The sequence below is a fragment of the Kwoniella pini genome, chromosome 8, assembly GCF_000512605.2.
Source record: "Kwoniella pini CBS 10737 chromosome 8, complete sequence".
Lineage (NCBI taxonomy): Eukaryota > Fungi > Basidiomycota > Tremellomycetes > Tremellales > Cryptococcaceae > Kwoniella > Kwoniella pini.
In genome coordinates this window covers 1,155,894-1,171,496 of record NC_091723.1, presented here as the reverse complement: position 1 = coordinate 1,171,496, position 15,603 = coordinate 1,155,894, and the positions used below count along the sequence as shown (strand labels likewise).

Genomic DNA, 15,603 nt, shown 5'->3' with positions numbered 1-15,603 from the left:
AGGAAAGAATATTTTTATTTCTAAAAACAAAAAAAAAAGTTTTATACATGTCCACCTTGTATTTTACCCCAATTTGATAATTCAGGACCAAGTATATTATAACCTTCACCTTTAAACCAATTTATAATTTCATAAGGTGATAAAGTACATTTAACTTTTTGAAATTTAAATTGATTTGAATTATTTGAATTTAAATTATTATTAATTGGTATAAGTAAAGAAATTTTTAATAAAAGTTTAAATGCCTATTATGTTATGAAAAAAATTAGCTTAAAATTTAATATGTATCTTCACTTTCCCAAAAAAAAAAAAAAAAAACTTTACATTTTTTAAAATACCTATTGGCCATCTTATTTTACCACTACCAACTAATTTTGTTCTTGAAAATTTAAAATATTCATCTTCAATTTGAGAAAAATTAAATTCTTCTTTACCTGCAAATGATAAATGTTTTGAAATTATTAAAATACCTAAAGCAGGATGTGGTAAACTTTTTAATTTTGATAATTGTATTCCCCAACCTGCACCTTCTATTTGATTTATAATATTATCTGTTATATCAGGTACAGAAATATATTCAATTTGACCAGATAAAATGCTAGTAACCGGTAAAATCTAAAATAAAGCTCCAAGAACGTTAATCCGCTGCCTATTCCTAATCCACCGCCGTCAACCAAGAAACCTGAACTCACAAAAGGTCGATACAAGTTACGAACATCCGTTGTCAATCCTGTTAATCTAGCCAAATTTCTTTTTATCCTTTCCTCGTCAAGCAGCATCTTGAATTCATGCTTGTTAGCTTGATCTTTCGTTTTGATGAACAAAGTAGAATCAACGAGCTTACCTCAATGGCGAATTGCCAATCTCGCTGCCAAATCTCGCCTTGTGGTTCCACTTCTTTTGGTGGAGTGGGAATCAAAGCATTCTTGAGGAGCATTTTCCACCCCATACCCTCCGACGAAAGAGGTGAAGTAATCCGGAAAGTTCGATGAGAAAATCGTGATTTTACCCGTTTCTCGAGTAACAATAAAGTGTCCTATGCCACCAACCCCACGTCAGCGCTTCAATCTCTCAAAGATTTTAAGTCCCGATTGAAATTGAGGCGCAGAAGACTGGGAACACTAACCACTCTTGTTGTTATCCCTATCACCGCTACACCCCTACCAGTACTTTCCACGGGTCCAGTTTTTATACTTTGCACAACGTCCACTAAGATAGCCCGGTGATCAGCTTCAATCGTATCATGGCAGCTCCGGTATAGTGAAGTTTCAGACGAGAATGAACGGAAATGTCGTTGCGGTCTTAGTGGGAAATATCCGTAAAGGCCAAAGATTCAAACAGGAAACTTACATAGGCAATACAACAGGGCTTGTCTTGCATGTTCTGTGAATAGATCGAACTCCTCGATAACGATGATTATTGCTCGAGGGGAAGGTTGTGTAAGAAGCGCAAGTAAATGCGATGGAAGGGTCGTAGGTGCATATTCCTGAATGCAAAGAGTCATTATCCAGAACATTGCGGCGGCAGAAAGCGTCATGCGACGTACCTCATCGTTATTCTCATTCTCCTCTTCTTCCGTTGATTCGAATTTCTTCCCCTCCGCTTCGGCAATTTGTCTACCCATTTCCCTTATAGCCAATCTGTCATTTGTTTGAGCATGTCCCGATAGGCGCACAATTATGGGTGATGATTTCGAGCTTGACGGTATGAGGTCTATTGCTCGAGCAACCGTCTACGATCGTCTAAATTAGCTTGGAACTGCGGCATTTGGCAGGATCGTTTTGCTCACTCTCGTCTTACCAACACCCCTCGGTCCAACAACTAATGCACTATTACCTTCTCCTCTTTCTACAGTACCTTTCAACAGGTTCACGATACCGGTCAAAGATTCGTTTTTCTCCTCATCTAAGAAAGGCGGCGGATTCATCACTGCATCTTGGGAGTTCAAAGTTGATAGTACTCTTCTAAGGTATAGCTTGGCTGACTTGGGTATTTCAGTTGAAACCAATTTCTCATCCTGTATATCGTCCATCATTATTATATCTTCGTCAATGTCGTCTCTGACATCCACATCGGGTATAACAGGAGCTTCTATACCTAATGGATTGATATCCTGTGTTGCCGTTCCACCATATTCATCGACTTCTTCAGACTGCCGTATTGAAGGAGAATCCTGTCCTACTACCCTTCCTGATCTAGTTAATTTAGGTGCAGAAGCTTCACCCTCATAAGTGAAATTTCTAGCTTCTCTTTGTCTTTTCAGAGCTTCATTCGCCAGAAATGCTTCCCTCGTTATCTCCTCTCGTTCCATTAATGATTTCTCCTTATCTTTAGAAGATTCGAATATCCCATCATCAAAATTCAGCGTCTTAGCGATGGCTGGTGTTGATATCCGAGGACGTTTTCGAGATGAACCATTTTGCTCGAGACCAGGTGAAGGAGTAGGTAGAACTTCTTTCAAACTTGATGCTAAAGTTGGTGTGCCTTTGATTCTGGGTGTATTGGCTGATTTCCTGCTTGTAACAGGTGTAGATTTTTTGGTAGGAGTGACATTTGACTGAAGGGGTCGTTTGGAAAGAGGTGTATGTTTTATCTTTCCATTAGGAGTTGGACTAGCTCGATCTCCACCTTGTGTTTTCTTAACATTCGTAGTCGGTGTTCTCTTTGGAGTATTCTCATTGGTCTTCTTGCGCTTTTTAGGTGTAACAATCTCAACGACCGGTTGATACCTTTTCTTATTCGGAGTGGAGGCTAGTTTAGGTGAAGTTGTGGTTACTATTATACAATCGCCAATTTCTTCTTCATCTTCTTCATTTGAGCCTGTCAGAGCCAGCGGATCAGGCGAATTTGACATATGATATGACATCTTTCAGATGTTTTTGTCAGATCTTGACGATACAGATTCGCTATATTGATTTAAAAAGCAGGATGAGAGCAATCTCAAATGTCAAAATAAGACCACTTAAAAGCAAGTTGAAGCTGGAGAAACGCGTTGATCTGAACCTCTCAGGCACATCTTTACGTAATTTTACCTTTCAATGCTTTGAGTATGCTTTCCCACGGTTAGTCTATTATGATGACCTGCACCTGGGACCCGTGTTTACCCTCATTCAGTGACCGTGTTTATCATTAATTATTGATCTGCATTCACATCTACCTCTTCTTCCTTTATCACATCTTTTATTCCTATCTTTCCCATCCCATCACCATTTATCCGTCAAGATGTCAGGAAGACTGTTAGATGGAGGAAGGTTTATCCCAGATAGGAATGGACATAATCTACATGCGGTATATCAATTCAATACCGATCCAAATCCCAAGGAAGCTACATTTACCAAATTATTGAGAACCGAATTATCACCTATTCCACTTCACGACTCAACACCTATAGCAGGTCCATCTAATTATTCTACGGATTATCCACTCTCAAATGCAGGTCATACACCATTACATCATCATCCACCACCTTCTTCAATGGGTGAAAGAGAATCTTCTCCTGCATCATCATTACCTCCTTTAGCTCAACATGCACCTCCAACACCTACTTCAGGTCACGGTCGTCCGCCTGGAGCAGGACCAAGTTCAAGTCATATGAGAGCTCATCAATCTCAAGTGGCTCTTACTTCATCTGCTGCGAGACAACGATCATCACCAAATCTCAATGGTAGATCAGCTTTTTCACCTCCTCCAGGTAATACAGCAAATATGAATAATTCTTCACCTTCAACACCGAAGAAGAAACGAATATTAAATTTCACTTCACCTTCTAGTCCTCGAAGTCTGGGTGGACTGAGTGGAGCAAGAGGAATAAGTGGAGATGGTGGTTTGGACGATATGTCTCATCCAGCGTATAGTCTTAGCCCTATAGGGAAAGAAAGTCAAAGGATATTACAAAGCCCAAGAAAACAGATCAGATCGATAGCCAAAACACCCTTCAAAGTGCTTGATGCACCGGAACTGGCCGTGAGCTAGGTCATGAATTTTCGATGTAATTTGTGAGCTGACGAGATATCCTGTCAGGACGATTTCTACCTCAATCTGGTTTCTTGGTCAGCTTCAAATGTCCTTGGTGTTGGCCTGAACTCGTGCGTGTATCTCTGGAGTGCACAGACGAGTAAGGTCACCAAATTATGTGATCTTGTAAGAGTTGCTCCGGATGGTCAAGAGATAAGCGACACAATAACAGGTCTTGAGTGGACAAACAAAGTGAGTTAGAGGGATAATATTTCGCATACGCCCAGCTGACACCGTATACCTGATTTAGGGGAGTACAGTAGCGATAGGAACGAACAGTGGGCTAGTTGAAATCTGGGATGCTGAATATTGTAAACGAATACGAACGATGTCAGGACATACAGGAAGAGTGGGAGCATTAGCATGGAATAATCATATTCTTTCGTCGGGCTCAAGGGATAGAACGATCTTACATCGAGATACAAGGATACCTGAACATTACATTAGGAAACTGCAAGGACACCATAAACAAGAAGTATGTGGCTTGAGATGGAATTCAGATACCGATCAACTTGCCTCTGGAGGTAACGATAATAAACTTTTCGTTTGGGGTGGAACTGATTCTAAACCAACTTGGAGGTTTGGTGAACACCGAGCAGCCGTCAAAGCCATTGCCTGGAATCCTCATCAGAGGGGTCTTCTCGCAAGTGGAGGTGGTACAGCAGATAAGAAGATTAGGTTCTGGAACAGTCTGACTGGTGGTTTAGTGTCTGAATGCGATACTGGGTCACAGGTAAGTGTAACTTCAGAATTCGTGTTAGAGCGGTTTTTCGGAACTGACTGCTCTGTCGACTTGTGTAGGTGTGTAACCTCATGTGGTCAAGAAATTCAAACGAGTTGGTATCAACACATGGATATTCTGGCGGACCAGTATCAAATCAAATTCACATTTGGAAATATCCATCTATGACACAAATCGCTACCTTAACTGGACACACCTATAGGGTTTTATATTTAGCTATGAGTCCAGATGGTCAAACTATAGTAACAGGAGCAGGTGATGAAACCTTACGTTTCTGGAATGCTTTTCAAAAAGCTAAAGGGGAAGTTGGGAAAGGATTTGGAGATGGCATGGGTGTATTAGCGAAGATTAGATAATATGCTTCAAGTCGTCTAAAATGCTCAATTTAGAAGAAGAAAGAAGGACATTGTGTATTACCATCGATGTTTTCTACTTGTTGTAGTTGTAATTGCTTTCAAATTTTTTTCATCCTTTTCATTATCATCTCTTTGTTAACCCTTTTTTTTAAAAAGTTGTTGCATTTCATTGATCGGGATTTCACTTACAATTTCTTAATCACTGTATCTTATCATTCATTTTATATTACCATCAAATTGTAGAATTCAAATAAACATCCTTCAAATTCAATTTATTTATTTATTTTATCGCTTTTAAATTATGGACTTTTTTCCCTTTTTTCCCTTTTTTTCCAACATCACGATAACGATATCCATCTTACGAAGAAATGATCTTTTTTTAATGATTTTATAAGTTATATGTTGAGATTATATAGTATCACAATACAATACAAAACAATACAATACATTACAAGTACAGTACATAAAAAAACGAAATTTAATAAAACAATGCAAAAAATGTCACATTCCTAATCATTTTGAGATTTTATTAAAGATATACAAAGTTTCGCAATAAGATTTAATTATATTATTCATTTATACTTTAGATATTCACCTTTGATAAATGTAAAGTAGTAGAAGATGGATAGCCTTTTTGATTGATGTATAGGTAGATACGATATTGCTTTATCACCTTTGAATATCGTGGAATGATAAGATTATCATTTATGGCTGTCGTAATACCACAATTCAATATTAATGTCATTTTCGCCACTAATTTTATCCAAATACCAAATTACTATACTTTCTTAGTAATAGACAATGATATTTAACAATAACAGGTTGATTAGGATTCGCAATTTATGGACTGGGTTTGAATCAAATCATTCAGTTGATTCACATGTTCATAGCTAGCTTTTCGTCCCAATCTGTATACTATCAGGTAGCTAGTTGCTCAGGATAGGTGTAGAGGGACCCTATATATAACGTTGGGATGATAACACAGGAAGGATGATCAACTTCTTGTGATATTGCACTGGTCAGTGATTGATCGAATCATCCTTCATCGTAATCGGCTATTTAGTGATTCGCCTTTGTACCTTTTCTCTTTGTAAAAGACGTAACTTTGTCTTCTGTATGAGATTGAAAGAGAGGACGAGTAATTTGTTGAGATATCATACTTTTGAAAGCAAGGGACGATTGTTTGAAATTATCCAACTCAATAGAATGACTTTTATAATAAAGTAAAAATCTGACGATGCGTGAAGATAGTCGACCTTCTTCATGGCTTTTTCTTTGCGTTAGTCAATCAAAGTATATTGACCTTCATTTCAATACTCAGGCATGCAATCAACAATATATGCAGGTTGGAAAAGTAAGTTGATGTGAAAAATATGTAAGTAAGAGATCAAAAAAAGCAGAATCTAATTGAATTTGATTAGGGGATCAAAGCGAACATATTGGTTATTATTGAGTATCCTTTGGATTAATAGGAAATAGCAAATTAGACTAGTGTCATTTACTGATTGTATGTCAAGTTTTGATTGATCAGTATCATATCAGTGTGGCGTCAAAGTATAGATTGGCTAGGACGTAGAACAATTTGAAGGATATGAGATAATAAACGATGATTCGAGATTTTAACTTTTTGATCCGATCCGTCTAAAATTCTGAAAAATGGGGAGAATGTTATTAATGATTCCACTAATATACACACTCTTGTATGTTCGTAGCCAGTTTCATGAAGAATAGACATATTCACCTACTATATTATCCGTGCATCAGTAGTAATAGGGTTTGCTAATAATAAAGTTAAATCAATGCCACAATGGGTTATTATATTGATGAAATGCCGATTAACCCCGTTATTTAAGTTGCGGAAGGGTCCGGTGATGGGATGAATGGTAGGTTATTGAGTTGTCATCGAGTGTGCCACCTTGGTAAATCACATTAAACCTACTATATTCAACATCATCATTATCATCATCATAACAACTTCAATTGTTTAGTTTCAGATAGATCATAACACACAATAAGCATCTTGGAACATCGCATTTAGATCATAACCTATCAACTTCTTGTTTTCAAATCAAACAAGAGTTCAGTACCCTAACAAATCGACACGTATCGCTTTATCAGCTTTACTTCAGTATCCTTTATACCGACAAGGATCATCAAGTTCATCAACTTTAATTTATATCAACAGACTAGTAATTGACAATTCTTTTGTCAATGATAGATCTGGTCAATAAACCCAAATTAAAGCCTCCTCCTCTACTCCACCTTTCATCCAGATTAAAGAACAATTCTCCTTTGTTGCAACGTGACAATAGTAAGTGTAGTCATTCATCATTTGATATTATCAAACTGGTAATTTTACTATACCAAGACTCATGAAAATTGGCGGGACTCATCAAATGGTGTTGTCACCGATCCTACTCCCTCTTACTTCTTTCCTAATCATCTTTATGGTATTATGGTTTGACGTTTACATTTGCTAATTACACTCACATTTCAGGTGTAAATCCCATATTCCAATCCAACCTGGATGTTTTATCCACATCAACAAACATCACATGCCTCGACGGGCGGAGGAGCATCCAAACATCACGACAGTAATGGAGATTCAGGTGGAAATAGACTAGGATCCGGAGGAGGTGGAGGAGGATGGGCAAGACACCCTTCTCATCCTTCTTTCACACCTTCTGGTATGCCTCTGCCCTCACCAGGAGGATATCCAGTCTTAGGATCTTCAGCAGGGGGAGGAGGAGCATACCCACCACCTGGAGCAGGAGGACATGGCCATCATCAACATTCAAATCATGTCCACTTACACGGACATAATCAACATCATCCCACTTTCGGTGGAAGCTCAAACATAGGGGGAGGATTAGGTGGTCCGGGAAACGCTAGTCATGGACCAAGTTACGGAGGAATGAGCATCTTTGGCGGCGGTGGAACCAATCAGCAGAATAGTCCGCCAAGGGGTAACGAACCTTCGATGCCTTTGACGGCTTTTTGGCAGCATCAAATGCTAAGAGCAGAGGTGTGTCCATTTGTTCACTACGTCATCTCGTTAGCTAATCTCCACTACGTTATAGGCTTCACGACTCTCGTCTTCACCTCATCACCGGGCAAGAGCAGCAGCCATATCCTCTCGAGCAACGAATAAACCCTCCGCTGTCATAATAACTGATCCTAACAACCGCCCCGCATCTTCGCAATCAAACGCCTTAAATGGTATTCACCGCAAACAAACCTCCTTATCAGTCACGCGAGCAGATTCAGATCGAGGGATAACTCCACCACCTCCGCCATCCGACCCCTCCTCTACACCTGGACCAGATCATGCTGATCCAGCCAATCCCGCTCATCCTCCTGCACCCAACGATAAAGAAGAGGATAGAGTTTCAGAACCTTGGACAGGACTAGATCTAGGTGGTATCAGATTAAAGACATTATCGACCGCTTTATTCTCGTTCGACCACATCACTTCTCTTTATGTTAACCATAACGCTCTTACAACCATCCCATCCGCCATCTCACGTTTGCGACAACTTACTCTCCTAGATGCTACAGGCAACGAACTTACATCAATACCGCCAGAGTTAGGTGTTTTGTCTAAATTGAAAGACTTACTGCTATTTGACAACAATCTGACGACCCTACCATATGAATTGGGAACACTGTATCAACTGGAAACATTAGGTGTGGAGGGAAATCCATTAGATGATAGACTGAAGAAACTTATAGCGGATGAAGGTACAAGTGGAGTCATACACTTCATGAGGGATAATTGTCCACCTGGACCCGAACCACCCGAAAGACATTGGATAGAGATTGAGCCAGACGTTTCATCGCCATCATCCGGTAAACAAGAATCATTTACAGTCCTTACCTACAATATTTTATGTCATTCATTCGCCCCGGGCACAACATATTCGTATACTCCAAGCTGGGCATTAGAATGGGGATATAGAAAACAAGCTATTCTAAACGAAATTGCTCAAGCATCAGCGGATATAGTATGTCTTCAGGAGATAGATTGCGAACAATACGCGGATTACTTCTTGCCTGAACTCAAGCGACATGGATATGAAGGTCAACACTATCCTCGATCTAGAGCTAGGACCATGTCAGCAGATGAACAAAAAGCTGTGGATGGTTGTGCGACATTCTGGAAAAGCGACCGGTGAGTTCAGAACTTGGAGTCAGGTAAGGCTGAGATTTACTAATTTCTCGTGCGCAGGTTCCAACTCGTGGAAGCTCAAGTAGTCGAATTCAACCAGTTGGCAATAAGCAAGACTGACATGCGGACTGAGGATATGTTCAACCGAGTAATGTCAAGAGATAATATTGCTGTAGTAGCCGCTTTAGAATTCAAAGCTTCCGGTGCTAGATTGTTGGTTGCGAATTCGCATATCTATTGGGATCATCGATATAGGGATGTGAAATTAGTACAAATTGGTATGTTGATGGAAGAGCTCGAAAAAATAGTAGAAAATTTCTCAAGATTGCCAGCGAAATTATCTGCGGATCCAGAATATAACCTTGGTCGAGGTCCACCTAAATACGATCGAATTCAAAAAGGACGAGATATCCCATTGATTATGTGTGTGGATCTCAACTCTTTGAGCGGATCGGCAGTGTATGATTATCTCTCAACTGGAGAAATACCACCTGATCACGAAGATTTCATGGAACATACCTATGGTACATATACCAACAAAGGTCTCAAACATCGACTGGGACTAAGGTCTTCCTGTGCAAGTTTCGGTGAAATGCGAATGACCAATTTCACTCCGACATTTGACGCTGCTATTGATTACATCTTTTACGCACATAAGACAATGAAAGTTACTAGTGTCCTAGGTGATGTGGATAGGGAATATTTGGATAAGACAGTTGGGTTCCCAAATACGCACTTCCCATCTGAGTGAGTTGACTTTTGTTTCCGACAAACACGACAAGCTAATGATATATTAATATTTATTAGTCATATTCCGGTATTTGCCCAATTCAGACTTAAAGGTTCATCTGACAATTTAAATGGATATTAAATCTCCTACCTAACCGAGTATCTTATAGTTATATGTGAATTTTACACAACTCCCGTTATAAATTTAGATCTTTCTCACAAATATATATATCCATCATATCAAATGTAAATTTATACAGTGGTATGGTAATTTTAGCATCACATAATGTACGAATATCAATCAATAAAATGAAATAGAAAGGATTATGGAAATTTAAGAGAAAGAAGAATGGAAGTAGAATTTGAATGAGAAAGAGTTTTTTGTGTTTGTTGGTAATTTAGAAGAATGATATGTGTTTTTTTTAAATTCAAGTTGAAAGTGTGATTTTATATATATAGAAATGAAATTACATTTTTAGTAATTTTTATATATATCGTATCTTTTAAAAACTTATAACTTGATGTAGTGAATTATTTGATCAAATAAAAAAACAATGAGTTGATTGATCATTTACAATTTTAAAAGAAAATGAAAATGAAAATGAAGATTACTTACTTTTACTTTATTTGTTTGGTTCCTATAACTAATATTATCATATCCCGAATTAGGTAAAAAACCATTCGCGTGGAAATCTTATTCTTATTCAAAATACAAGCCACATAATGGATAAATTCATTTTCTTATCTTTACTCTTTTTGAGTTCTTCAGTATTTACCCAAGAAGGAGGATATACTGTTAACTATTTGACCTTTCAGATGTACACCAAATTATTCATTTTGTAATTTTGATGTTTATTTGATATTTAATTAAATGAATTAATAGAAATATAAGAAAATATAAAATCAAACGCGTGGAATGGTTGAGTTTATAAGGGTCATTGGAAGTTGAAACGCAAGGCCGATACCAATTCATAAATCATTTCTTCACTTTCATGATCATTTCTCAAGTATAAACAACAAATAATACATGAGTGGGCAATCTGGAAAAACGGACAAATACCTATTCGAGAAATAGACAAATTAAATTGGCATTTAAAAAAATACATTACTAGATGAAAATAAATAATGACAAACACATCAACTTCTCCTCAATTGGAAGGAGGAATTTCACCCTCTTTTAAAACATATGATTCTACTTTAATATCAACAAGTCGTAAATCAACTTTTCCAATTTCGAATCCTATTACAACTTCCAATAAGAATTCACCAAATCTTTTAAATAATCCTCAATTATCTCATATACTTGTACCTGAAAGTCCTTTAATTGATTTAACAATGTCTTCACCTGATCATAGAAATTTAATTGAAACTGCTAGTATAACATCTTCAACATGTGGAGTAATAGGAGAAGAAAAATCAAAAAATAGTATTAAAAGGTTTGTCTTTTAAAATCAATTTTATCTTGGTTATTTTGGAAAATGACTAAATTTTTAATAAAAAATTTACCTTTTTCTTTATAGATCAGGATCATATAAACGTCAAATTGAACCTCGATTTCTTAATGATCCTTCACCTTCAAATATTTTATCTCTCCTTGAAACTCAAGAATCATCAAATAATGATGATAATGGTGATTTAGGTAGGGAATTAAGAATTGGTTTAATACTTAGACGATCAATAAAATGGGCTATAGAGAGAAGTGATACGGAATTAATTGGTTGGTTAGTAGGATTAGAAGGTAAATGGGTAAGTAAGAAATCCAAGAGATATAAAAATATACAATCAGGATGTATTGTAGTCCGATTACCCGTGCTAATTTGCTGTACAACTTTTTAACAGGCCGATATCCTTGATTTCCAGGCTAATCAACTTGAAGATGAAGAAGGATGGGGAATTGTTGGAATGGCTATTCAAGCTTCTTGTCATAGGCAAGAGACTGAAGAATGCGTAAGGATCATAGTGGGTAGATGGGGCTTAGAAGTAGGTCAGCGTGGTGGTAGGGATAGAAGTGAGTAGTCATTCAATCTAACCTGGGCACCGTTTACTCCGAACAATAGCGATTTACAGAAAATAGGTGTTAATGTAACATAAACCTGATTTAGCCGGCTGGACACCATTACATCTAGCTGCCCTAATCTCTACACCACCACTTATTTCGTTCCTTCTATCCCGCGGAAGCTCGCCTCATGCACTTACGAACAGGGGTCTCACTCCGCTTGATCTGGTAGTAGGCATGCCAGACCGAGAAGATGTAGCGTTATTTCTTGAACACGCAACTTGTCATGGTGAATCCTCTACAACACCTAAAACAGCTACAACGATTATACCTCATTTCCCACCTGCTCGTCAAGCGATGCTCGAACGCCGTCGTCGTCATGCAACTCTAAAAAAAGAAGCTATCGAGCGTGAAGAAACGAAGCAACAATTGGAATTGGAAAGAGAAACTTGGTTGAGAGAAAGAGCTAGAATGGTTGATGTTGATCCTGAATTACTCATTAAACCCCTTCCTACCAAACGAGATAGTAAGACACCATCAGATGATAGTGGATTAGGTTGGATGGGTTATGAATTAGATTTAGAAGCTGAACGAACAGATGATGAGGATAGTGAATATGGCGAAGATGATGATTTTGACGTAAGAATTTGTTCTTTCACCCGCATTGATTGTCAAAGTCTTCGATCTCACGAATCTGCGATTACAGGTAAATCAACTTGACCTCAACTCCAACATGCTTGTCTTCTCGTTATCTCATTTACCTACTATATTCGATATACTAATAACAGAGTATATACCTGTGTGTCAACCTCTTCGACAACGGACTTTACCTGCAAATGCACTGTACCTGTATGCGAGATTCGCTCAGTATAAGTGTGACGAGACTTGGTTAGAGGAATTGATAGAGGGAATAGTGGATAGGATCGAACAAGGCGTATATGTGAGGCATGTCCCTTCAATCATCATGGATTCAAGCTGATACAAATGAAACAGAGTAACGTAGAAAACCTCGCCTATCTTGCATTCTGGGCGTATAATTCGGCTGTATTGTTACATCTGCTGAAGTCTGATCCTCCTATACATGCCGCCTGCGAACATTTGGGCTTGCTCAGTATGATGGAAGAACTAATCAACGCTATTCATGGTATGTTCTGCATATGCGAAAAACATCGGACGAAAGACTGATAATTCAATTAGTGTTCGTCATTCGAGTCGCGGAAAGGCGAATCGACATGTACTTGGACGCAGCGATCCTGGACTACGAGACTCTTGAAGATTTTAATGATATCCGATTTGAAGGTGAATGGTCATTATTCAGATCGTTCGCACCCAAGAAGAAACGAGAAACACCTCGAGCCGCCTCTATCTTCGCTCCTAGTCCAGCTCAATCCAGCGGTCAAGATTCGCCTCATTCCCCTTCGGTTTACGGTACCCCGCATCGTACGCCCAACAGACATCAATCGATGAGTGATCTACGCCTTGGAACAGGTACTCCTCGCTCAATTTCGCATGATTCCAGTATAAGTGGACATTCGGGTTTTTCTCATATGACTCCAACCGTTGAGCTAGAAATCAACCCTTCCCGGATAACCGATATTCTGTCAGGAGTATTGTTGATTCTACAGCTATACGAAGTCAATCCAGCTATAGTAGTCCAAGCTTTCTCTCAAATATTCTTTTGGATTTCATGCGAGTTATTCAACCGGATTTTGGCTCAGAAGAAATACCTCTGCCGAACGAAAGCTTTACAGATAAAGATGAACATTACTGTCCTTGACGATTGGGTTCGCGCAAACGGACTTCCAGCCCAAACGGCCACGAAACACCTTGAACCTGTTACTCAATTGCTACAGTGGCTACAATGCTTATCGCAGATTAAAGAGTTCGACACTCTCATAGGGACAATGCAAAATATGAGAGCGATAAATCCTCTTCAAATGCGAAGGGCGGTAAGGGATTATAAATATGAAGTGAATGAAGGCAAAATGAATGAAGAATGTGCTCAATATTTAGCTCAACTCCAAAAAGATTGGGAGAAAAGAAGAGTGCAATTTAGCGTACAAGAAGCTGAACGACGTAAATCGCTCAGCTCCCTTTCTTCTGATCAAAATCATGAACAACTACCACCACCTACCTCAGATATGCAAATCATAGCAGATGACTCAACACCCATCGACGCATTGTTCGATGGGACAATAGCATTAGGTGAATTCGTTCCGTCATCTTCGCCTGAGTGTTTGGGAGAATTATTAGATTCGAGATATATGTTACCTTTTATCCTTCCATACGATAACGCATATCTAGTCGCTGCGCCACCTAAAGATGCGGCTTATCGAAATTTGTTCATGAACCCTGCTAGTCCTTTCATATCTGATGGATCAAAAACGAATTCAAGACCACCTTCAAGAAGTAGTTTTTCGTCTTCACGACCTATGGGATGGCATTTACCAAAACAAACTAAATTAAGGGAATTACCTTTAGATTTCTTTGGTTGGTTGAAAGAAAGAGAAACAGATCATAAATTAAATAGAGATGCTTGGGAATTCAAGAATAAAAGAATGAGTTCTGTACATACTGATTTGAAAGTTGATCGGGACACGGGATTTGAAGGATTACCTATACCTAACAGAATTCAACGAAATAATTCTCAACATGGAGAAAAATCTCCTACTCCTACACCAACTCGACCTGTACCATTAGTGGATAAGATTAAAATTAATCAGTCAACAGATTTACAAGGTTTATTACCTTCTTTAACTGAAGATAATGATAAAACTCCAATAAAAGAATCCGAAAGAATAAAATATCCTTTAGGTGAAGATTTACCAAATTCAAATTCAAATCATATTATTAAAAGTTCAAAATCTATACAAGAATTAAGAGAATCATCAAAATTAATATCTTCACCTACTTTTGAAATCATTTCAAACAAAATAGAGCATAATAGATCGGAATCTTTTGAATTGAAATTACGTATGCAAGGTAATATTAATAATATTATTGGTGAAACATATAAATCACCTTTTATATCATCTTCAATAAAATCTCCAACTTTAAGTCAATTTTCAGAAGAAACTTCAATATCAAATTTAAGTAATAATAGTAGTAATGAATTAGGAGGTAAAAAAAAATGGTGGAAATTAGGAAAAAAATTAAGTTCATTAAATTTAAGAGGAGAAGAATTTGATTTTGATAAAAGGAAATTTAGAGACAGTAGTGAAGATACAATTTCACCTGGGAATGGATTGAATAATTTAGAAATGAGAGAAGAAATTAGAACTCCTATTAAATCTCCTGAATCAGGATACGATCGTGAAAAGAGGGGATTTTGGAGTTAATATAAAGAGAAAATTATTCCCTTCAGTTGTATGGTATTTTATTGTGTTTTTGCTGATTTGTATGAAGGCATTCTCTCATGTATTGCATTTTTCAATTCACTAGGTGACATTTACAGATTGAAGATTATGCACTTGCTATTAGATACCCGTTATATACTGATTTAATTGTTTATAGGATATTTGCAATGAACCGCGACTCGGCATTCGGCGCGATCAACAACTACTTTGAACTTGGAAATTAGAAATGTTTATTTAATTTC

General features: G+C 37.8%; 4 protein-coding genes across 4 annotated transcripts; 3 read left to right on the top strand and 1 right to left on the bottom strand.

Annotated features, from left to right (window-relative positions):
- Positions 1–41: 41 nt before the first annotated feature.
- On the bottom strand, positions 42–2,866 carry I206_106194 (uncharacterized protein; the record flags this gene model as incomplete). The annotated part of the gene is made up of 8 exons (XM_019156745.1): positions 42–245; positions 325–615; positions 693–779; positions 845–1,036; positions 1,127–1,209; positions 1,351–1,486; positions 1,547–1,732; positions 1,790–2,866. 8 exons carry the CDS (start codon positions 2,864–2,866, stop codon positions 42–44), a joined length of 2,256 nt encoding a protein of 751 aa, XP_019010547.1.
- Positions 2,867–3,222: 356 nt separating this feature from the next.
- On the top strand, positions 3,223–5,112 carry I206_106193 (uncharacterized protein; the record flags this gene model as incomplete). The annotated part of the gene is made up of 4 exons (XM_019156744.1): positions 3,223–3,963; positions 4,021–4,206; positions 4,265–4,747; positions 4,816–5,112. 4 exons carry the CDS (start codon positions 3,223–3,225, stop codon positions 5,110–5,112), a joined length of 1,707 nt encoding a protein of 568 aa, XP_019010546.1.
- A 2,527-nt stretch (positions 5,113–7,639) lies between these two features.
- On the top strand, positions 7,640–10,151 carry I206_106192 (uncharacterized protein; the record flags this gene model as incomplete). Its single annotated transcript, XM_019156743.1, has 4 exons — positions 7,640–8,137; positions 8,193–9,283; positions 9,341–10,027; positions 10,088–10,151. The coding sequence occupies 4 exons, from the start codon at positions 7,640–7,642 to the stop codon at positions 10,149–10,151; spliced, it is 2,340 nt and encodes a 779-aa protein (XP_019010545.1).
- A 983-nt stretch (positions 10,152–11,134) lies between these two features.
- Positions 11,135–15,343, top strand: I206_106191 (uncharacterized protein; the record flags this gene model as incomplete). The annotated part of the gene is made up of 7 exons (XM_019156742.1): positions 11,135–11,445; positions 11,530–11,755; positions 11,849–12,017; positions 12,112–12,644; positions 12,712–12,945; positions 12,999–13,149; positions 13,203–15,343. 7 exons carry the CDS (start codon positions 11,135–11,137, stop codon positions 15,341–15,343), a joined length of 3,765 nt encoding a protein of 1,254 aa, XP_019010544.1.
- Positions 15,344–15,603: the final 260 nt, after the last annotated feature.